Genomic DNA, 22,252 nt, shown 5'->3' with positions numbered 1-22,252 from the left:
CTCATTACACCAGTTCGCCTGCCGCTAATCCGCGGCTTTGCTCATGTTGCTATGGTGACACAACGCGGCCTGCGCGGCCCTCTGGGGTCACGAAACAAACCGAAACACTGACTGGCTGTCAGAGAAGCGGCTCCGCAGGCAGGGAGACTCCCAGCATGGAGCTAACTGGGAGCTAACTGGGAGCTAACTGCGGGGTTTAGTAGTAGCTAGCTGCAACTTTAAATCAGGACGTTAAACTTTATTAGGAAGCAAGAGGAAAACTACAGGGCGCGGTGTGTAAAGTTACCCAATAAAAGGTGCGTGTTCATTTCTCTAAGTCATATCTTCACCATTTTATTTCTACATTTTTAATATCAAGAGTTCCAATCTAAATATTTAATTCACAAGCTAAATATTTAGTTTGTAAGCCAAATATTTAATTTGGAGCTAAATACTCAATTTGAAAGCAAAATATTTAGCTTCAAATTAAGTATTTGCAAAGTTACTTTCAAAATGTCAAATTGTGTAATTATGGTCAATGCAAACACAGATAGCAGTACTAACAGAACTAACTTAAAATTTAACTTTTCAGTAAGATATAAAAGCGTTTTTAAGTTCATAATTTTGAATATAGATTTAAAAAGTCTTAGAACAGACCTTTCTTGTTTTAAGTGAAATTATTACTTATTTAAATCTATATTCAATCATTGTTAAGTTTAAACAAGCTTATATATATTAACTTTTACGTTTTTTGTGTCTCTTAATTTAAGTGTGAAGATATTTGCTCTTGAAGCCAAACTAACATTTTCAGTTTCTGTCCTCTCGGCGCTTCGGCTTAGACTCTCCTGTTAGTGTTTGTCTTTTTAACATCTGCTTTTAAAAAAATTATTACATTTTGTCAAGCTTTTAGAAATCGGGTAATTTCGCTAAAATAATGACTTTTACACCTTGAAGTTGTATTATTTTTTTCCCTCTCAGTTCAACCATGTTCAGTTTTGTGTGAGTTTGCTGCCCTCTGCTGGTCACTGAAATTCAAAAAGGTCCATCACAACTCTTCAAAAATACAACAAAAAACTCACTGCTGCTGCTTTTACCTGGTAGAATAAATTACGTCAATTCAAGATTCTGACCTTTGACCTAATTTAAGAAAAATAACGAGCAGCTGTGTTTGTTTTTTATGACCAAACATCTAAATGAATGCTAAAGCTTCCTCCTCCTGCCACTTTGACACGTTATTATTATATCAATAACAGAAAACAGAAACAAAAAGACAACAAGCCAAATTTAACTGACATTTAATTTTTATTAATGTTTCTAAAAGTACAGCACAAACAAATTAAATCCACAGTTACAATTACCGCTACAGTACTTTAGTGAAGCATACAGAATGAAAACATCCATGCAGATTAAAGCAGAATACTGGAGCCTAAATTCATCTAGATTACAGTGGAATGCCACAGATGACCAGATTAACCTAAAATAGTTTGGAGCAAAGCAAGGCGGCAGAACGAGGTGAAATCAGAAACATTCAGCGGCTGCTAAACACCGACTAAAAGCTTCAACTCGACCCAAACAACCAGCAGTGGCAGTAAACATTGATGCTGTACATTTTAAGGATTTTCACACCGTGGTGATGAATATTAAAGCAAAGCAACGACCTTAAAGGAAATGTGCAACTTAGAGCTGAGACAATCAAACTGCTGCTGAACCAATAAACGGGACGTTTACGACTCTTTAGTCTGAATAAAACTCATTTCTTATTTCAGATTAATGACTGTCAAAGCTGAAGGGTCATAAAAATATCAAGATGAGAAATTTAAAAAATAAACTGAAAGGTTTAACAATCTTTGGTTGTTTCTGACACCCAGTAGTGAAAGTATAAAGATTTAAATGTTTAATTTAATTTTTTTGTTTTTAATGATTTCTGGAGAAATAAACAGATTCAGTTTGGAGAAACTTGGCGAGTCAAGCTAACATTTCCATCTGCTGCAGGTAAGATACTGACTGCTAACAGCTCCACGTGACCACCAAGCTATCACTATGGAACATGATTAAATTTTAACTCTGAAGTCCTGATTTTTTATCTTATTTACATGGTTCCCGTTAAAACTACGTTCCTCCAGAGTAAATAAACAAAATAAAGTAAGAAAGTGACCCAGTTAAACTTATCCTTACATTTTATTAAGTTTTTATTTTTTGCTCTTAATAGACCTTTGGATCTCTGTGTTTAAATATTCAAAAAGTACTTTTAATATCTTAACAAACATCTGATTAAATGTTTAGTATTTGCATTAAGGACTATTGTAGATTTGACAGCTTGACTAGTTTAAGTTCTAACAAATTCTAATTTGATAACTTTAACACGTTTTTTAAAATATCTTATCTGAAGATATGCACACCGGAGAGACGGTGACTAGAACAGGTTTGTTTAACCTTTGACCTCTTGGTGTGTGTGCAGCAGCCTGACCTTCAGCTCCGACCCACAAAGCGAAACAAGCAGGCACGCGCGGCGCGTTTACAGAAACCAAAGGAAATTATTGCTTTGGCTGAAACAACTATAGAAACATTCAGGAAATGAAACAGATTCAAACATTCAGAACAGAAGAAAATGTGCAAAAACTCTGAAATGTGAAATATTTATAAGTGATTCAACTTTCATATTGAAATATTTCAACACCATTTAGCGTTTTTTTTTTTTGTGGTTTTGTGTTTAATATTGAGCTACAAACTAACTGCTGCTGAGTGTTTTTGGCAAGAAGACGTCCCTCGTGTTCAAGTGTCCAGAAAATGTAAATTACAATCTATGGCAGTTTCAATAATGCAGATACAAGGTGAAGCAGCTCCTTAAGTTCATAAAACCACCAGGAGCTTTTCCTCTAACTACGTCAGAAACATCTGAACACAAAACGCGTCGCTAACGGCACGTCAACATCCCAACAGACGGCTTTTACGGATGAAATGGTGAAAATGTTCATGTCTGAGGTGAAACGGCTGCGATACAATCGACACGATTCCTTAAAGCAACGATGAAACGGAGAGAAGCAGCTACAATCGCCAAGGTCGTCCTGATGCTGGTGGTCTGAGCTGCAGCCGGAGGCAGTGAATGAGACGGGAAGGTCAAACTGACTGAAAGGTCAAACTGATTCAAGGTCAAAGAGACTGAAAGGTCAAACTGATTCAAGGTCAAACTGTCTGAAAGGTCAAACTGATTCAGGGAAATAACCAGATTATAGCATCTGCACCTGGCTTTAGCACGAGGCTAACTCCACCCTAACAGATACTTTCCACACTTTCTGCTGTGTTTGAACTTCTCGTCCACATGCTAACAGCTAACTGAGCATTTTTTGTTGTTAAACTTATTTCTGTTGAAGTGGACCACAGAGATCTGTGCTAAAATCTGGATTTTTTTTTTAAAGTTCTTTAATGTGTTTAAAGTCCAGTTCTGTTGGTGAGGTGTGAACGCTAACCTAACTCTGGTCCTCCAAACCTCGATCTGGGCTTGGTTAAAGTGAACTCTGGATCGGTTTGAATACTTATGAGAACACCAAGCGGACTGCAGACCGCTCCAAAAGCAGGAAGTGGACTGCAGCACAGGGCATTCTGGGTAAATACAACCAAAACAAACACGCTAGGCCAGCAGGAGAAATGGCTTGTGGTTTTTGGCCAAAGACAAGGTGCAAATGCACAGCAAACAGCAAAACACACAAAGAAAGACGGGATGTCCAGGTGAAAGACGGAGGAAGAATGAAAAGGTGTGCTATGTAGAATTAGGCAGGTAACATTACAGACTCCAGACTCCCCCTAGTGGTCTGGAGGACTTCATTTTTGTTTTTTGTTTTTTTGGGGGGGTTGGCAGCGTTTCTCCGTCACATTTGTTTTTTTGCTTTTGTTGTTTGTGTGTTTTGGAGTTTGCATTGCGACGCTTGCACGTCTCTGCCACTAATTAAAGTAATTCAAATAAAAGATTAGCTTTGTCGTTTGGGAGAATGATAAGTTGCAATGGAGCCCCGCAGTTAGAGGACGTGAGAAAATATCTGAATACCACAGATCTGCTCTAAACATTTAGAACTGCCTAATCTAACACTTCACACATCAAATATACCTGAATATGGATTAATACGCACAGTAAAAACCAAGCATTTTGTTTATGATAATTTACGAGTATTTTACTGTACAAAACAATCCATGAATTATTTGTAGTTATGTCTCACAGAAAAATGTGTGAACACTAAAAATAGGCGGGGCTCCACTGAACTCTCAGGATCAACTTCCTGTGTGATATTTTTACTTCTTCGGTCAATTATCGCCACCTGCTGGCCCAGGTTCTGGTGTTGCTGTGAGTTTTCATGTGGACACACGTGTCAGCCTGACATGGAGACGATGTGGAGGCCTGAGGGCGACCAGGAGCAGGCGGAGCGCCGGGGACGGTGAGCTGCTGGCAGTGACGCCATGACGCTAGCTGGGAAACGCCTCCAGCGGGTCGAGGAACCATCAGCGTGACGCTTCGCCGACCCGCTGGAGGTCGCCTGGGGGACGGGGGGTCACAGGTTGACCAGGTGGAGGTCGGAGGCGGAGAAGTGGGGGCACAGAGCCATGTCCGGGTTCTTCAGCTGCCTCAGGATCCGCCGGTGGAACTTGGAGCGGACCCGGTTGAACTCCATGATGTCACTGGGATCCTCCTCGATCCAGAACCGCTGGAACTCCTGCATCAGGTAACCTATGTATGGATGGATGGGTGGATGGATGGATGGATGGATGAATGGGGGGTTAGTTTTTAAACATCATATTTTCACCATCATTCATTTCCAAAGATCAATGTTTCAAAACTAAATATTTAATAAGCAAGATAAATGTTTAGTTTGAGGCTATTTATTTAGCTTCAAACTAAATATTAGCTAATTACTTGGTTTAGAGCTAAATATTCAGTTTCCTAACTAAACATTTAGCTCCATACTTATAATATATAGCCAGCAAGCTAAGTGTTTCATTTGAGGCTAAAATTTAACACGCTAAGTAAATATCTTGTTTCAAGCGAAATATTTAATTGGAAAGATAACTAAATATTTACCAGCTTTAATGAGCTAAATCTTTCTAATTAAATATTTAGCTCATTAAATATTTAGTTAGTAAACTAAATATTTAGCTTGATTTGATTAGCAAGCTAAATATTTATGTCAAACTAAACATTAATCTAGCCAACATAACAACTTGGTTATTACGGCAATTATGAGCCAAAATGTGGTTTTTCTAACAAGATTTCTACTTTTTTGTTACATTTTTCAGTTTTGGTCTTCAATGTTTTTGTTCTCGTTGTTAAAATGTTATTGTTCTTTAGCTTTTTAATTAAATGTTGAGTTGTTGGTGTGGGTGCTCACAGAAGATCTGCTGGAAGTGCTGCAGGCCGGCCATCTCCGGCGCCACGTTGTACAGGTGGGTCTTCAGGGCGCCGCTCACCAGCAGCGAGTAGGCCAGGTCCGTGATGTTGATGCCCACGATGGCGAACGAATATCTGGACGGAAACAATAGACGGTGAGCCACGATCACAGGATCAGAACCGAAAGTTTGGACCAGTAAACTTTAAGCAGAACATAAAAGAGTCTGCAGCTGAACTCCGGTCCAGCCGAGCTGTTTGTTCCCCAAACCTTCAGGTTCCCTGAACCCACCGACCCTTTCAGAAACATTCACACCCTGTCAGAGCTGGGTAATTATATTTACTTGAGTAACTTTTTTAAAAACATTTACTCTTAGGAGCATTTTTTCTACCATGTACTTTTTATTTTCACTTGAGTAATGTTATTATGAAGTATTTCTACTCCTACTGGAAGAAATGTGTGGATTTCCTACCCACTGAATGAAAAACAAACATGTTGTAACCAGAAACTCACCAGACACAAACACACACCTGCAGTTTTTATTAAAGTTTCAGTTTTTTTACTGAAAGAATTTTTTTTTTTGCCTGATTTTATTTTTTGTTGCTTATATGAATTATTGTCATTTTTGGCCTTAAAACACCAAAATTTCCACTTAATTTTATATTTTGGTCCATCTGATTGTGTAATTTTTCTAATACTAAATGATTGATGATTTGATCAGTTATCAGTACTTGAGCAGACTTTTTACCAAATACCTTTTAACTCTGATTTGAGTCATTTCTTGGCTACTTTTTACTCTTGGTTGAGTATAAAATTTGGGAACTCTGCCACCTCTGGAGCCAGTAAACTTTTCATATTTTATCACATTACAACCAAAAGCAATGTCATTTATTGTTTTTATTTGTTGTGACAGACCAACGTAATGTGAAGGACAAACTTCTAGAAAACTGCAGAGATGCTGAAACACTGAGTTCATTTAGAGTTGCTTTTGAACCATAATTAACGGCTCATTAATTAAATCCAAATTTTGTTCTCAAATCTATGACTGTATGATGTTTTTGTGATTTTTTTATTTTTGTGTTTTTATGATGTAAAGCACTTTGTTGCTGTAATGTGCTATATAAAATAAACTTAACTGATTGATTAATCAGTTAAAACATTTGAAAAGCTTGAACCAGTCGAGCTGAACCTGCGGGTAAGACACTAACCGCTCATATCCGCTCCACTGACTCACAGAGACTCACCCGATGGCTTTGTCAGGGACCTTCTGCTCCCAGTCAGGCTGGTTCAGCTCACTGTGGACGACACGCCGTGAGTCACGGTGGGAAGCAGCACACACACACACACGCACACACACACACACACACACACACACACACACACACACACACTGTAAACTGCTTTACATGAGCTGGTTCACAGATGTGTCGTAACTGTGACACTGTGACATGTTGCATCGTTTAAATGATGCAACATGAGCTAATAAATACAAGTATAAATAATCTAATAAAGTCTCAGAGGTTCTGATCAAATAAAAGCCACATTTTGAGCTGCGGCTGCATCAGCAGACCCAGAACTAATTTTCAACTGAAAAACCAAACAGACACGGGAAAAAGTGATTCTGTTTTTTGTTTTGTTTTTTGCTTTTTTGTCACATTTAAGGCTTCAGATGATTTCAATATCAAACAAATATAAACCTGAGGCAAGAAGTTGCCAGCTACATTTACTCAGGAAAAAAAAATACTTTCAGGAGTATTTTTACTACATTGTAATTTGTACTCCTAGTTTGTTCTGCATGCAGTGAGTGAAGAACAAACATTTGGTTTTTAACCAAAAACGCACCAGAGACAAAACTAAGAGTTTATGTCAGAGTGAGACCTCTGGTTTCTATACCAGCTTTGCTGTTTTAATGTTATTTTCTATCTGCTGAAACTTTTCTGGCTTCAGGAGGTCAAATAAAAACACAAACACCATAAACTTTAACCTGTTAGCTAACAAAGATGGTAACAATCAGGCCAGATTATTATTATTATTATTCTTTGTCTGATATCAACATTTATTGATGCTCTGAAACATTGAAATGTGACAGAATGCAGAAACAAAACAATTTTATTTTACAGCTTTCTTTTTTAAAACTTTAGACCTTTAAGTAACAAAGAAACTATTTAAATGCAGTTCATCTATATGAAACTTGACCCTGAAGGACAAATCAATGAAAGGTCAATGCAAGTGAATGAAAGTGGAGGTCAGTACCTGGGCTTTCTGTGAGAACTCCTAGATGGACAGAAAGTAAAGGAGTGCGCAGAAATGAAGGTGGAGAGCAAAACAAACAGAAGTATCTTCATTTGAGAAATGAGACGAGTCAGTGAGAAGCAGCAGCAGTCAAGAGAACAGTGAGGCAGCGATGGCATGGAGCGAAGCAGGCAGAGAGATGGAGGCTAGCGGCGGCTGGTCTGACTTTAACTAGCCAGTAACACAGACTGATCTCAGGTCAGGAAACGTCACGCCAACGTACTTGTGCTTTGGCTGCAGTGAGTCCTGGAGCATCTGCAGCGCCGCGGCTCTGTCATGTTCTGCAAAATACCTGCAGAGATCCAGAGCAGGCGGACAGACGCTCAGCAAGGCAAACACTGCAGCTAGCTTCCTCTGCAAACCAACAACGAGTTAGCGTGCTTTCAGATAAACAGCTATAAACTAACAGGAGCCGTTTGTAAAAAAAAAAAAAAAACACAGGAAAAATTAGCAGCAATAATTTCAGTAAATTTGCCTGTTATAAGAGGAAACTGTCAGCCTCTCACTGTTTTCATTCATTTATAAATGTCACAGAAACTAAATATTTCATTAGTAAGATAATTATTTAGTCTACCAGCTAAATATTTAGCTACAACCTTAATATTTAGCGGGAAGCTAATTATTTAATTAGCAAGCCCCAACTAAAAGTTTTAACTCAGAGCTAAATATTTAGTTTGAGGATAAATATTTAGTTAGCAAGCTACAATTTAGTTCACAAAGTTTAAAACTAGATATCTAGTTTGTAGCTTAATATCTAGCTAAAAAGGTTTAGCTAGCTAAATATTGAGCTAGCTAGATGGCTAGCTCAATATTTAGCTCAGAGATTTAGCTCTGAGCTAGCTAATTTAGCTTGTAAGCTAAATATTTATGTAGCTAACAGTGACATTCATAAATGGATGAATAACACAAACGTGACTTTAGTGAATAAACTCCAGTTTTTGCCTCTAATTAATTTGAAATGTTTCCAGGTGGCGCCTCGTATTGTGACAGTTTGTTGGTTTCTTGGTTCTGAGCTTACAGCAGGTTCTGCAGTCCCAGCAGGCCCATCCCTCTGAAGTCAGTCTTGGGATCGTTGCCTTGGAAACCGATTTCACACCACTGCTTGGAGATGCGTCTGGTGAGGGGCGTGTCGGGACGCAGCTCCTTCCACAACTATGACACAGAACCAGAAGCTCGCAAAGCCATGACATCATCATCTGGGCTTTCCCAAATACTTTAAAGGTGCAGCGATACTGGTTTATATAACTAACAAGCTAATTGAATATTTCCTCTCCTCATTCTGGGTTTTCCCAGCAGACTGCTGTACCTTCATCAGCATGCTCTCATGCTCGGCGTTTTCAGAGTCGTACGGCTCCCTGCGGAGCTTCTCCACCTCGGCCATCAGACTCCGGTACCCCACGATCTGCAGCAGGCTGGCCTGCAGCGAGACGCCCAGCCTGGAGGCACAGAGACAGGCGGGGTGACCTCTGACCTCAGTTACCACTACGCTCAGGATAAAACGGAGTCGTACTGCGGGTTGGTGTCCGGGTTGATCTTCTTCAGGGCCATGATGTCGTCGATGGTCTTCTCCACCTGGTCAGGATGGACGCTGAGGGCCGACCGCAGCAGCTGCACAGGAAGACAAGAGGGAGAGGGTGAAGGAGAACAGGTGGAGAACAGGTAGGCTTATTTATCCGACATGGTGCCGACTGCAGACTGGTACCTCATACTTGGAGTAACGCAGGGAGGACTCTGAAAGGAGAACGTTGAACAGCGTTAGTAAAAATGATGAGAAGACCAAATAACTAATTATTATCCTATTAATGCCGGTCAGACAGGGATCAGGATTTTAAAACTGAATTTTCCAAACAGTAGAGACAGAAACAGAGATTCAGTTTTCACTCAATATTCAGGGTTGGTTGGAGCTTTTTTTAATTTTTTAAAATAAAATCTTGATTTAAAAACATCTTCTTGTTTTTACTCCTGTCAGTTTTATGTTTTATGTATTAGTTATATAGTTACTGTATTTGCCATTTTATAGCAAATCCAGTAACTGTGTTACGTTCAGTGGTTATAAAAATGTTACATATATCTAATATGACTTAAAACTTATTTCACTTCCAGATTTAACTCCTTGAAATTGGGTCTCTGTTTCTTTAAGAAACTACTGCTCTTCCTGAAGCTCCGCCTCCAGGAAGTCATCCCAACATGGCTCCTATATTGACGCTTTAACGTTTTTACCAGCGCTGCTCTGAGCAGCAGCTGAAAGGTAGACGTTAGCAAACTGCAGATGTTTGCTAATTGCTGCTGGCTAGTCTAGCGGAGCTGAGGGGGGGAGGAGCTGTGCCTTGAGGGCGGGGCTAGGTTCACCCAGGCGTTTAAACAGCTGTGTGGTTGCCATGGCGATTAAAGGATTTCTCAATCATGAAAGAATCAAAGCAACACTGCAGGTTTGTTTTTGATGAGGGAATAACATTCTAATATGATGGAAATATTAAAAAAGTAAATTTTACATGATGCTCTTACTTTAAACATAGAAATGTGGTGAATACCTCCTGACCTCTGACCTTTGTAACTGCTGTTCCAGGTTATTAATGGATTCATTTCTGAACCTACAGTAATGAAGTCAGAACAGGTTCTAAACATGAGGGAATCTTTCACTCTAGATGTTGGTTTCCTGTTCTCATGTGACGTTAAAGAATCAGGCAGCAAGTTTTAAACTCCGTGACATTAAAACGCCGCGCAGCCTGCAGGTATGACGGTGCGCAGGGGCAGCATCCGTGCAGGGGCAGCATCCGTGCAGGCGCCGCGGCGGCGGCCCACCTATCTTCAGAGTCCTGCGCGCTCCCGGCTTGTTGCCGTAGCAGATCCTCTGCAGCTCACAGCGGCCCGTAAACTTCCTGGTGACGAACTTCAGGCCTCGCCACAGACATTTACAGTAGAGGAAGACGAAGAACTGGGTCACCACTCTGCAGAGGAGGAACAAAAAAAATACACAAAACACAGGCAGAATCTGAATCTACAGATTGGATCATTATTTCATGTTTAAAAGGTGAAAATTACCTCCAGACATTCAGGGGCCCCTAGAAATGGTTTAATTATAACACAGACCATGTAGAACTAAACCTGTAGCATCATTTATAGAGAATGACAATGTTATTACATTTTATTTAATGCATTCAGCTGAGAAAAATAAATAGTACATTTAGGATTTAATTAGGACGTTTACTTTGTAAAGGTTTAAAGAATCATCTTGATAGTTTGATTGTTGCGTTACCATGGCTACAATATGGTGTAATCTTGTGTTTGAATTGGGTTTGTTCACAAATGCATCACAGCAAATAACCAATAATCAGTGATTGATTTTAAACTGGGCCAATAAACCTGGTCTCCTTCTCACAGATTCACCTGATCGATATTTAAACACGTTAGTGATGCTGAGGTTCTTAGTAGGACGGGTTCTGGAGGGAGGGGGGTTCTGTCTAAGGCCCCATATTACCTTGGGCCGGCCCTGGAGGAACAGCTGCTGCAATGCACATCTCTGGAATCTACCTGGAATCTACCTGGAATCTACCTGGAATCCACCTGGAATCTACCTGGAATCCCCTGGTGGCCCCTGTCAGTCCGCCGATGCTTTGGAGACATTTTGATTCATTTCCTTGTGGCATGTTTGGCTTTTTGCTGCTGTTGGTTTCTATCCGACTCAAGCTGCCTGTAGTGAACCGGGCTTTTAGCAGAATGATGAAGTTAAAGTCAGAAGTTTCTCTGCAGCCAAAACATTTCTGTGTTTATGGGCGAGGCGGGTTTTGTCCCGCTATAGCGAGGACGATTATAAAAATATAAACAGAAACAGTTTTTCTAACATCAACATCAGACCTACAAACCAGTGTATGAAAAAATATTCTTGCCCATAATTTGATAGAGGACACAGATCCGCCTCCTCCTCACCATGGACCCGGAGTCTGAACAACATGGAGGCTCTGAGAGTCATTATTAGACTGAGGGCAGCCAGACTAGTTTATTTTTACTAAATTATTATATTTAGCTAAATATTATTGCTGAGGGGCACAAACAGGCCTTCTGACATACAGATTAAACATTAAAATTAAAAAAAAATTTGAACAATTTTTTATGAAAAAAAAAATCAAAAAGGGCATCAAGGATAAAAGGGGCTCAAGCCGCCTTCGCCCCCCTTTCTGCACGTGCCTGGTTCAGATTCAGCTAAAAGAAAAAAAAAAAGACAAGCTGCTGTTTCAAACGTCATGCAGAAAAACAGGATGTTTGTTTATACAATTTGAACTGAAGTACTGACTGATAAGAAGTGAAAGACAAAGAAATAAACATTATTTTATTTTATCTCCATGTTATAAATAAAGAAGAGAAACTAAAATAAGAGCTGAAGTCTCTTCTGTTTATGCCTAGCTAGTTAGCTTTAGCGCTGCAGCAAAAAGGATCAGCAGCAGATTAGAGCAGCAATAGTTTATATTATGGAAAATAAATATTATTATTATTATTATTATTATTATTAATAATAAATTACTATTATTATTATTATTGAAATAATACATCGTGGCTAAACATGTAAAATTCCAGCATTTTAAAGGTTTCTTTTAGAGTGATAACTGTCTTCTAACTTAGAATAAAAATTGTGACCAGAAACAGATTTTGAAATTATTTTAAGCTTCTGGTTAAAACCTGAAAGTCCTCTATGTTTGTTATGTCATGTTATGTTATGTTATGTTATCTGTTTAATGCCTTTTAAATCGCCAGCAGTGTAAACATGTCCTCTAAAATCGGCTGGATTTTATTATTTTACATCCCGCAGTTCAGGCCGCCGCTCATCATTAACCATTAATCTGATTCAGGTGTTTATCATCCAAAGGCTGAACAGTCACAGACCCTGAAATGGAGTCAGGATCATCTGGATTTTACCAGTTTAATAAATTACACACAGATTGAAGAAAAGAGTGATTTTTTTTTTTCCAGGACTAAAATCCTCTGAAATAAAAAGCTGTCCAACATGCTGGGCTTTAAGCAGAGCGGCTCTTTCTGCGCCTGCAGAGAAACTCCGTTCATGAATTAATCAGATGTTTCATTTTCTCGGTTCGCCCGTCAGCCGCGCAGGTAAAACCCATTCGGTTCGGTTCGGTTCCGTCTGCTTTCCAAGCCTCCATCTTGATTCTTACCGGAGGAAGTGCTTCATCTTGGCGGCTCCTGCTGGTTCGGCTCGGTTCGGTTCGGTTCGGTCGTGGACCTGAGGACAGAGCAGATTCTCTGTTATTCGGGCCCGGATATCCGGAGCTGTCCGCGGTGCTGACAGGCCGCCGCGCCGAGCCTGATCCCCGGATCCCTGCAGGATCGGTTCGGTTCGGTCCGGTTCGGTGGCAGGTGCAGAAGTGAACTGTTTTCTTACCTGTCCTGATGACGCGAGGCGATGCAGCGGAGGGATCCTGCGTTTGTTGCCCAGCTACAGCCTCTGCTGCGCCTCCATGACGGCCACCGACGGTATGGCAAGCCGTCACCGCATTTAGTCTGACACCCTGGAACCAATACGTCATCGATCACCAAGTTCCGTTTCTTGGACGCGTGGATGGATCGTGTGGAAAAACAACTCAGTGTGAGCTTAACTAAACTACAGGCGTCCCAAAAGTATTCATACCCCTTGAAGTAGTTCACGTTTTGTCCTGTTCCAACACCGTCCATATGTTTCTTCTTCTTCTTCTTTTAAATCACTGACATTCTGAAAAGTGTGGCATGCGCTTGCAGCCACCGTTCTCTGCAGGTTGGACGGAGAACACCTTACAGTCTCAGTCTGGACTTTGACTAGGCCATCCTAACCCATGAATTTTTCCATAATGTGAGGCTGCCGCCTAAAATAACTGAAATAAACTTTTAGCTGAGTTTGAGCTCCTCTGGTAAAGCCTGAAAAGCAGGCTGAGGCCAAAATGATTCATACCCCTGGCAGATTTAGATGTAAAATAATATCAAACCTGACCGACAGGTTTCTTCTTACGTGAAATGATATTAACATTCTGGATAAACAGAACTGTAGATTATGATATTATGACATTTCTAACTAATTAAAGCTCCATTAGGCCTCAATAAGTGCAGCTAAAAAAAAACTCGTTTCTCATTGTTTGATTTTTGGTTCACTGCTGGCTGTTCGATTCGCTCCTGGACGTCAGATGAACGTAAATATAACAATTATTTCAGAACTGAACTGACGTTATGATTCCAGACGTCGTCTTGTTATGAGGGTCTCTGATAAATGCTACAATGACTTGCCATAGCGCCGACAGCTGCAGCGCATGCAAACACTGCAGCAGACAGACATGCATCATCCCGGCGCTGCGTGGTTTGTTCCTGCAGCTCAGGACGAGTCCAGAAAACACGCCGATCGTCAGAATCCCGCTGGATTCTGGGAAATGTCATTTAAAAATCCGGCCTGGCATTAGGATGCAAGGGTTTACCACTTCTAATCCCTTATTTTCTCACCACTTGGTGGCGCTGCACTAACCTCTTTGTCCTCGTATTAAAATTTTTCCTCCGACTCTAAACTTTACCTCTGAGAGGAATCTTTATTGTTGTTTACTAAAGTTAATCACATAAAAACCCAACAATGTGCTGAGGTATGGATTTATTATCGGAGTAAAGAAACTAAAATGATTTGAAGCCTGAATTCATCAAACTCACCACTAGATGGCACCAAACCCATCAGTTGGAACAGGAGACAGACTGCAGATTTCATAAAATAAATCAATTTATTAATAAAACAGTAAACTGTGACGGCATGGTAACATGTACAGCATCTTCATCTTTGGTCAATTGATAACAAAACATAACAGAACTTGTAACGACAACAAAAGGCAAATAATTTGGTATTTAGACGACAGACTCTTTTACATCCAGTCCCAGATATTTACAGTAAATTAATTTAATCTCCTCCTCAGGTGGCGAAGCTTCAATCTATGGATGCACAGTTGAAACAAAAGGACACTTGGTGGACAAAGTTTCAGCTCTGACTCACAAAATAAAAACTATAAAAAGCTGCAGAAGGTAAACATTCACGTGTTTCTTCATGTAAAGTGCAGCTCAGAGTTAAAAATAATATACAGACTGGCTGAAGTCCAACTGGAAAGCTTTAGGGATGCACCATATATTGGCATCAGACGATGTTCACCATTTATCAGTATCATATATATATATATATATATATTAACATATATATATATAAAAAGAATAGGAATATCCAAAATATCAATGTCAACATCATCAGTATCGGCTGATCGGCCATTTTGTAACGCATCGTATCGGTTCGATGAGTGAAACTGGGCCGATAAACAGATGAAATTTATTTATTTATTTATTGTTTGTGTCACATGAAGGAGCGGGGCTTGTTCACGTGACTCGTCGTGATGCAGCAAAGGATTCTGGGATGTTAAACTGAAGCAGGATGGCTGTGTATTCATGAGGTCAGAAGAGGCAATAAATATATCCGATATCAGATGTTGGCAATTTAACAGTTGTTGTTTTAATATCAGATATTCATATTGGCACAAATCTGGATATCGCTGCATCTCTAAAATAAAATAAAGGTGAATATAATATTATTAAGTATTGATTACCGTCCATCAGACACTGAGATCAGTCCGGTCGTATCAGTTTATCTGTATTTAACTAAATTAATATTTAGGACATTTTCAGATGGTTTCAAATATTTGCGCTTTTGTTTCATTTTTGGTAGTATTTCACTTTCTGGAGGTAAAAGTATTCGAGACCTTCAGGATGTTTAGTAACAACTTGAAATCAGCTTTCACCCATTTTAAGGCAAAAATTAAAAAGTTATTTTACAACAATTTACCCAGTCTACTGTAAGAAACGTGATTATGTAGAAATAGTCCAGAGAAATACAAACTTTTACCTTTCTGCACCCGTTAGGACAAGAGGAACAGTTAAAGAAGTTATTAAAATATTATTTTATTTTGTTTGATTAAAGCTTGGAATCTGGTTTATATTTTATGCATGGAGATCAGAATCAGCAGACTGGAGAATTTTAAAAACAGTTTTATCTCTGAGACTCAGTCTAATATGGAACTACAAAAATAAAGACTAATGAATGTGTAACAGCTTCAGCTCACTGGTTCTGTACTGGTTAGTTTACTGGAGGTAGGAAGGGAAGACGGGGCCACATGCTGGTGCAATGAGGAGTACAGAGCGACAGTCAGGTTGTAATGATGGTCCGACCTGCTAAACCTATCAGGAATATTGAATATTCTTTAACAGGAACAGCCACATAATTCAGCGATTCAGAAACAGGAAAAACTAAAAAGGTCCGTGACCCGGACTGTAAACTGGCTTTGGAACAGAAAACGATCCGGTGTAACTCGTAACAGCAACTGGCCTCGGTTACAGAACCTGGTTCCATCAGAGAGGCGTGAACATCTCGACCGTTCCGGTTCTCTGAGCGTCTCCGCCTGCAGCCAGCAGCCGGTCGGCGGCTGGATCGGCGGCGGCGTCAGGTGCCCGCGGGCCGGCGCCGTCCGGTACGGCGGAGAGCGTCGGCACGGCGTTGAACATGATGAACCCCACGGTGATGATGATGAACGAGACGATGTACAGCACAGAAAACTGAGCAGGAAACAACATGGAGACGACAGAAGGTCCATTTAGTAACAGCACCGAGGACCAGCTAATGCACTAAACATGCAATACCAGCGATGGCCACTAGGTGGTCTCTAACAGCGAAGCTTTAACAGCGTTCGGTGGCAGTCGGTCTCACCTGGTAGCTGAAAAGGAAAAGGCCGCAGAACAGGCTGAACAGGTCGGCGGTGAGCAGTGACAGGTTGACGGCCGTGGCGCTGGTCAGCCTCACCACCACCGGCATGAAGCTATACAGCGCGTACATACACAGGGCGTAGACCGCAAACAGCATGACTGCAGGACAATAACGTATGGCTGTTACTTAGCAACCAGAGACAGGAAGCACCATCACAGATTCAGGTGACGCTGTTGACTTACAGACGTAAAGATCCCATTTTATCGCTTTAACAGCATTGATTTCTAGTGCAGCCCTGAAATCAGAAAGCAGACGAGTAAACTCAAAGCTGTAGAAACAGAAGCTAAGACAATAAGGCTAACGGTTCCAACATGGAGGAGCTCTTAAACAGTGACTTACAGCTGCACGCCGCTGATCAGAGTCCCAAACAGTCCCATCATTCCCAGGAACTCGACCCGGCTCAGATTCTTCACCGTGTGCTCCTGGCACAGGTTGGACACAGCATAGAGGACGGAGCTGAGCAGAACCAAGCCGTCACCCAGAACCACATCACTTTCTGCATGGAGGGAAAACTGGCAGTTAGAAACACTGGAGATAATAAAAACCTTTAGTCCAGCAGAAAACACAGGAGATGAAATTAAATTAGTGAACATAAAAGCAAAATAAAAATCATATCACGGTCCAAAATATTGTAAATAGATCTTCAGAGTAAAACAATTGAACAAACCATCTTTTTTTTTTTTTAAAGAAAAACAGAGAAGTAATTTTCTGATCCAAGAATCTCTCTTGAGTTGTTATTTTTGCTTCATGCTGAAAGTTCAAAAGATGCTTTGAAGATTCAGAAATAAAACTAATTTAGTTCCACATATGGAAGTGGGACAAATCGGATTTTTGAGGGATAAAAAGATCAGAACTGGGCTGTTCAAATTGCTGTTCAGAAATCGGATATTGGTCCCACATGTGCAAAAAAATCCGATTTGTGTTGCACTCGCCTCCTGTATAAATATAGCCTAAATGTGCACCAGTGTGATAACTTCCCTGTCATGCACTTCATGGTTAGCATTAGCTTAAAGTTATGAAATCAACTGCAGATAGACAGAAAGAAATGAGACATGCACAACAACTGCATGCCTCCCAGAAACCATTCTGATACATCAGAGTAAAGATGCAGGTCAGAACTGGAGCAGACATTACGTATGTCTGAATGCTGACAGAATCTTTGACCAAAGTGCGCTTTTAAATCCCTGGGTAGAGTGCCGGTCTGTTGGGTCTTCATGTTACTGCTCTCATTTGTTCTGAGTTTCTCACCAAATTAACTTCATCATCTCACAGCAGAGCTGCAGATTCACCACTTCACCGATTGGACACTGTTAACTAACCAGAGTCAGCATCATCGCTCTTCAGCAGTGAAACACCAGACTGAAAGCGTCCTTACCGGATCCCTGGTTCCTCCCGGCTACGATGTCGGCCCCCACCATGGCCCCCACCCCCAACAGGCACACCACCACGGCTACGAAGTGCAGCGGCCTGTAGCGCGTCTTCAGGAAGATCCACGAGAGAACCATCAGCACCGGGATCACGAAGCAGTCCAGCAGCTGGAACCACAACGCAGGAAACACATTCGGCGATAAAAATGAAACATTTTTCAGTTAAAATGATTTCTGGCTCATTTAAAATGTGAATCATTTCACTTTTCTGCATCACTTGAAAAGAAACGCCTTGGATAACGACAGTTTGCTGCAGCTGCCTGCGTTTCCTCCGTACCTGAATGCTGGTCAGGGTGGTGAACTGATACGCCTTCACCACCATGTAGTTTGCCTCCACATCGGCCAGACCCATCAACAGATACTTCCACCACTTGGTTCTGAGGATCTTCAGGATGTTGGCGTCACCTGCAGGAACACATTGGCAGGCAGACGCCATTTTCTCCCAGGTTTGCAGAAAAACGCAACAACTTTCCGCACAGAGCAGATCCACTATTCAGCAAAAATAAAACAAAAATGGTTTACCCGGTAAATAAATCACTACAGTTCTGTTTTCTTCCATTAAAGGGCAAGTTTTAATTGCACCAGTTTTTAAAAAAATAAAATAAAAATCAAAGTGAGGAAGTTGCTATGGATGCTCAGATTCCCAGGCAGTCGTTCTGACCTCGGTGGATGCAGAGGGTAGGGGTGTAGGTGAGCAGCAGCAGGGCGTAGTTCAGGAAGCTCTGCAGCATGGGCGTCTCCACCCCGGCATCGGCCAGGTACTGACAGCTGCCCGCCGTCCCACAGATCAGCAGGGACAGGACCTGGCCCATGGCGATGGTCTTCAGCAGCCGGCTGCAGAGAGAGAGAGAGAGTGAGTTACAGTTTTATGTTTTCAGGCTTGATGTTTATTTTGTGATTACTTATTAGATTGGCTACTGCTGTGGTTAGCTAATCTAAATTAGCTAATCTGCCACAGCGGTGGTTGATTAGCTTTTTTTAAACACCTGCTCTCCTGATGATCTGTCAGAGTTGGTGTTTGGGTCGCCTTTTACTTTAACTGAACCAAAACGCACCTAATTCCACCGCATGTCTACATGTTAAGTTGTCAAAGTCAAGCTAGCGTAACTGAGCTACTTTCCTCTCCCTCGCCATTTTTGGCTAATTAAAACTTTTTCCTGTCCTTTGAAAACTATTCACCCCCTTTAACTGTTCATTCACGGTCCCATTACAAAACCAAACGTCCAAGTATTTCATTAGGATTTTATGTGACAAACCAACTCTAAGTGGTGTGTGTTTATGAAGAGGAAATGTTCAAGTCTTTCCTTGGTTAGCGTTAGATCTGTCATTAACATGTACACTTGCTGTGGCCATTAGGGCTGGAAAGTCCTTTCAGTTTGCCAAATATCTTACTTTCATGCAGAGCACAATGCAAAATCTGAATAAAAGTTGAAGGACCAGCAACACATGATAAATCTGACAAAACAGTCCAAGAAGAAATATTTTACACACAGTAACTAAAAGCTATAGATAAGACGGACAGAGCGCTGCTCACCATGAGAAAATGTCCTTCAGCCTGTTTCTGTCCAATCTGCAGCCGTTTCTCCATTTGCCACACAGGCTGTCCTCTGTGGGCCCCTCCATCACTGTGACAGCTCAGCCTGGCCCCACGGGATTAAATACAGAGTTAATGTCATTTTTAGTCATCTTCATCTGACAAGCCGAGCAGAAAATCTGACAAATATCCAAAAACCCTGGTTCCTTCTCACAGAGGAAAAGAAAATTTCTAATATATATATTTTTTTCATAATGGCAAAACATAAATGTAATTCTGCAGAAAATGAGGAACAGACCAAAGCAAACAATCTGAATCATTTGGCTCAACTGGGAAACTTGAAAACACTTACTTTAAATGATAAGTTTACACTTTCGCTCCAAAAGAAATAAGCCGATTGTTACAGGGACCCTGATTGAGTCTTACAGCTTGTATTATTCCAGTTGACCAGCTTTAACTACCTGCCAAGAACCGCAGAAATGTTAAAACTGTTACTATTTCTGTGGAATTTGTTCTAGCTGCTCTACACACGAGCCAGGCGGCGCTGATCGGCGCTTCTCTGTGTTTTTAAACAACTCTCGGCTAAAATACAGAGAAAAACGTTTTTAAAAACATGAACGTGAACAAACCTTCTTCTCCCCTGTCATCTCATTTCATTGCTCAGATATTTTCCAGACGAAAATACTGATCGTATTTCAGCTTTATCTTCACACGCCTCCCAGGACCTACTCACTCTAACCTCGTGTCAATAAAGCTTGCGTGGGGCGTGGTGTGGTGGCGTGGTATGGGACAGCGCGACCCACGTTTGGAGGCCTCGAGTCTTCGACGAGGCCGTCGCGGGTTCGATTTCCGGACCCGGCGATATTTGCCGCATGTCTTCCCCCGTCTTCTTCCTCCTTTCCTGTCAGCCTACTTTCATATAAGGGACACCAGAGCCCACAAAAAAGACCCCTGCAGGGGAGGAAAATTAAAAAAATAAAGCCCGCCTCCTGCGCTCTGATTGGTTGAAGAGGAGCTGACGGACGCGTACGCTATTGGTTTAGCCCTAAACCAATCATTCATTGGTTTAGGGCTGCTGCTTTTCCAGTCTGCTTTTAATATGCAATGGACCGTAACACAGGGGCCGCTTTTCATTGGCTGATGCCCATTCTACGTGGACACGTGCCCACGCCCGTCTCACAAACACACTTAGCTTCCCGTTAGCTAAGTACAGCATAATGGCAGAACTGATACAACTTCTACACCTTGAAGCCTGTCTGCTACACAGTCTTACATTAGCTAAACAGATCAATATGCAATGTGTCTGTATCTGACATACACTAAAGATTTTATTTTAGCAGAAAAGGCTTTGGACTAAACTGTTACTCATGTTAGCCACGCTAGCACCAAGTACAGCTAGTCAATCAACCATCGCTGTGTTCAGGGAAGCGCTGATTAATAATCGATAAATAAATATCAAGCCTGGAAACTTGAAATGGTAACGGACTGAATGTTATGTTTTTAGTAATCTTTGCTCGTCTTGTGGGGCGCAGGCGGTTGCCACGGTAACAGGTGTGCTTAAACTACAAAGAGAGAGAGAGTAAAAAGGTATGAATAGTTTTGAGTTGATCACCTGTTCCGGTTATTTTACCTTTGTTTCCCTTTGCTGTGGCGCATTACAGCCGCTGTAGTTTCTAAACGTTGGACTAATTACCTCGTTCGTTTACGTCATTCACAACAAACATCAAATAGAACAAATATATTTCATAAAATTTTAACAAACAAATGGCTTCTACCGCGATAATTATGTGAAATTAAATTAATTATATCCCAACTTCAGAAGATTTGCCTTTACCTTTACAGAGCTCTTTGGTTCCTCCTATCAGTCTGTAGCTTCTCATATTGACGTCATCAAACCAAAGTTCAGATCTACCATAACTGACTGACACCTGCTGGCCTCAGGTTTGCAACCAGCTTGTGACTGAGAAACCAGTAACCTCCTCCCAGATGATGACATGAACTTGTTAGTTCCTCTGTCCATTTAGTAGCTGATATATTGTGAAAATCCGGTAGAAATGATGCACTAATCCAGTCATGTTTACATAGAAACAACGCACCGCGAGGCTTTGTTTGTGAGACTTGCTGTCACGTGGGTCGGTTGTGGGCGGAGCTTGGTAAGATCCATAAATATGATTTGGGGAAGTATTTACCGCCAGACAATTAGCTTTTTTGTGTGTGTGTGTCATATTTACCGTAGATATTTTACATCATGCTATAAAATAAAAGTTTTAAAAAACTGTCAATAACTATTTGGGCATTTTAGGAAAGACATTTGATTAATTAAAATTCAAAAATGCTTTATTTATCCCAAAAGTAAACTAAATGTTTCTAGCTGGTATTGTTCAAAGAGCCGCTGTGAATGGTGATGCTGTGGGCAGGACGGACCTCTGATAGCAGTCAGTCTGAAAAGCCTCTGACTGAAGACTGTTGCTGTCTGTTAGCTATTGTGACGTTTGAAAAGCTGATCATCCAGGCAGCAGAGACGATATTTCACCGAAACATGTCTTCTGTGAACAACACCAATTGTTGGCTAACTCACTGATAATAAAGAAATGAGAAATAATGACACTTTGTTCCTAGCTTCCTTGGCCTTCAGTTCTAAACCTTGAGAATCAGTCAGGACTCTGATTCTCAAGGTTTAGAACTGAAGGTTTAGGACAAAGCATATTTTTCTGTAACATGTTGTAATATCTTCCAAGCAGGGAATGGAGTCAAGGCCAGTTCTCCCAAGACAACAAGACAAGCCTGAACGGTTAGAGTTTGACTAAAATTTCAGGACATTGTTGTGGCTCTG

General features: G+C 40.9%; 2 protein-coding genes across 3 annotated transcripts; both read right to left on the bottom strand.

Annotated features, from left to right (window-relative positions):
* Positions 1-1,258: 1,258 nt before the first annotated feature.
* elmod1 (ELMO/CED-12 domain containing 1) lies at positions 1,259-13,180 on the bottom strand. The gene is made up of 11 exons (XM_028031403.1): positions 13,036-13,180; positions 12,809-12,876; positions 10,446-10,591; positions 9,346-9,374; positions 9,154-9,251; positions 8,950-9,079; positions 8,662-8,795; positions 7,867-7,935; positions 6,596-6,646; positions 5,355-5,488; positions 1,259-4,696 (listed from the first exon to the last, which is right to left on the bottom strand). Exons 2-11 carry the CDS (start codon positions 12,823-12,825, stop codon positions 4,521-4,523), a joined length of 984 nt encoding a protein of 327 aa, XP_027887204.1. The 5' UTR covers positions 12,826-12,876; positions 13,036-13,180; the 3' UTR covers positions 1,259-4,520.
* A 1,184-nt stretch (positions 13,181-14,364) lies between these two features.
* LOC114153094 (solute carrier family 35 member F2-like) lies at positions 14,365-20,303 on the bottom strand. Of its 2 annotated transcripts, none has more exons than XM_028031400.1 (9): positions 20,049-20,303; positions 19,420-19,525; positions 18,547-18,719; positions 18,163-18,290; positions 17,834-17,993; positions 16,798-16,954; positions 16,641-16,693; positions 16,402-16,556; positions 14,365-16,250 (listed from the first exon to the last, which is right to left on the bottom strand). In XM_028031400.1, the coding sequence occupies exons 2-9, from the start codon at positions 19,506-19,508 to the stop codon at positions 16,047-16,049; spliced, it is 1,119 nt and encodes a 372-aa protein (XP_027887201.1). In that variant the 5' UTR covers positions 19,509-19,525; positions 20,049-20,303; the 3' UTR covers positions 14,365-16,046. The 2 variants fall into 2 exon arrangements, with proteins under 2 accessions (XP_027887201.1, XP_027887202.1); XM_028031401.1 differs by having other exon boundaries at positions 16,047-16,250; positions 20,159-20,293.
* Between the last annotated feature and the right edge of the window lie 1,949 nt (positions 20,304-22,252).

The sequence above is a fragment of the Xiphophorus couchianus genome, chromosome 11 (assembly GCF_001444195.1).
Source record: "Xiphophorus couchianus chromosome 11, X_couchianus-1.0, whole genome shotgun sequence".
NCBI classification, from domain to species: domain Eukaryota; kingdom Metazoa; phylum Chordata; class Actinopteri; order Cyprinodontiformes; family Poeciliidae; genus Xiphophorus; species Xiphophorus couchianus.
This window is presented reverse-complemented; position numbering and strand designations above follow the sequence as displayed.

Excerpts from the sequence above, each read along its gene's own strand:
- elmod1 (XM_028031403.1), bottom strand. Across the intron at positions 9,252-9,345 it reads TGCGTTACTCCAAGTATGAG|CTGCTGCGGTCGGCCCTCAG; the intron begins GTACCAGTCTGC and ends CTTCCTGTGCAG. Across the intron at positions 9,080-9,153 it reads AACCCGGACACCAACCCGCA|GCTGGGCGTCTCGCTGCAGG; the intron begins GTACGACTCCGT and ends CTGTGCCTCCAG.
- LOC114153094 (XM_028031400.1), bottom strand. The coding sequence starts at position 19,508 with ATGGAGGGGCCCACAGAGGACAGCCTGTGTGGCAAATGGAGAAACGGC. Across the intron at positions 17,994-18,162 it reads CCACCCTGACCAGCATTCAG|CTGCTGGACTGCTTCGTGAT; the intron begins GTACGGAGGAAA and ends TTGTGGTTCCAG. Across the intron at positions 16,694-16,797 it reads CTGATCAGCGGCGTGCAGCT|GGCTGCACTAGAAATCAATG; the intron begins GTAAGTCACTGT and ends TTCTGATTTCAG.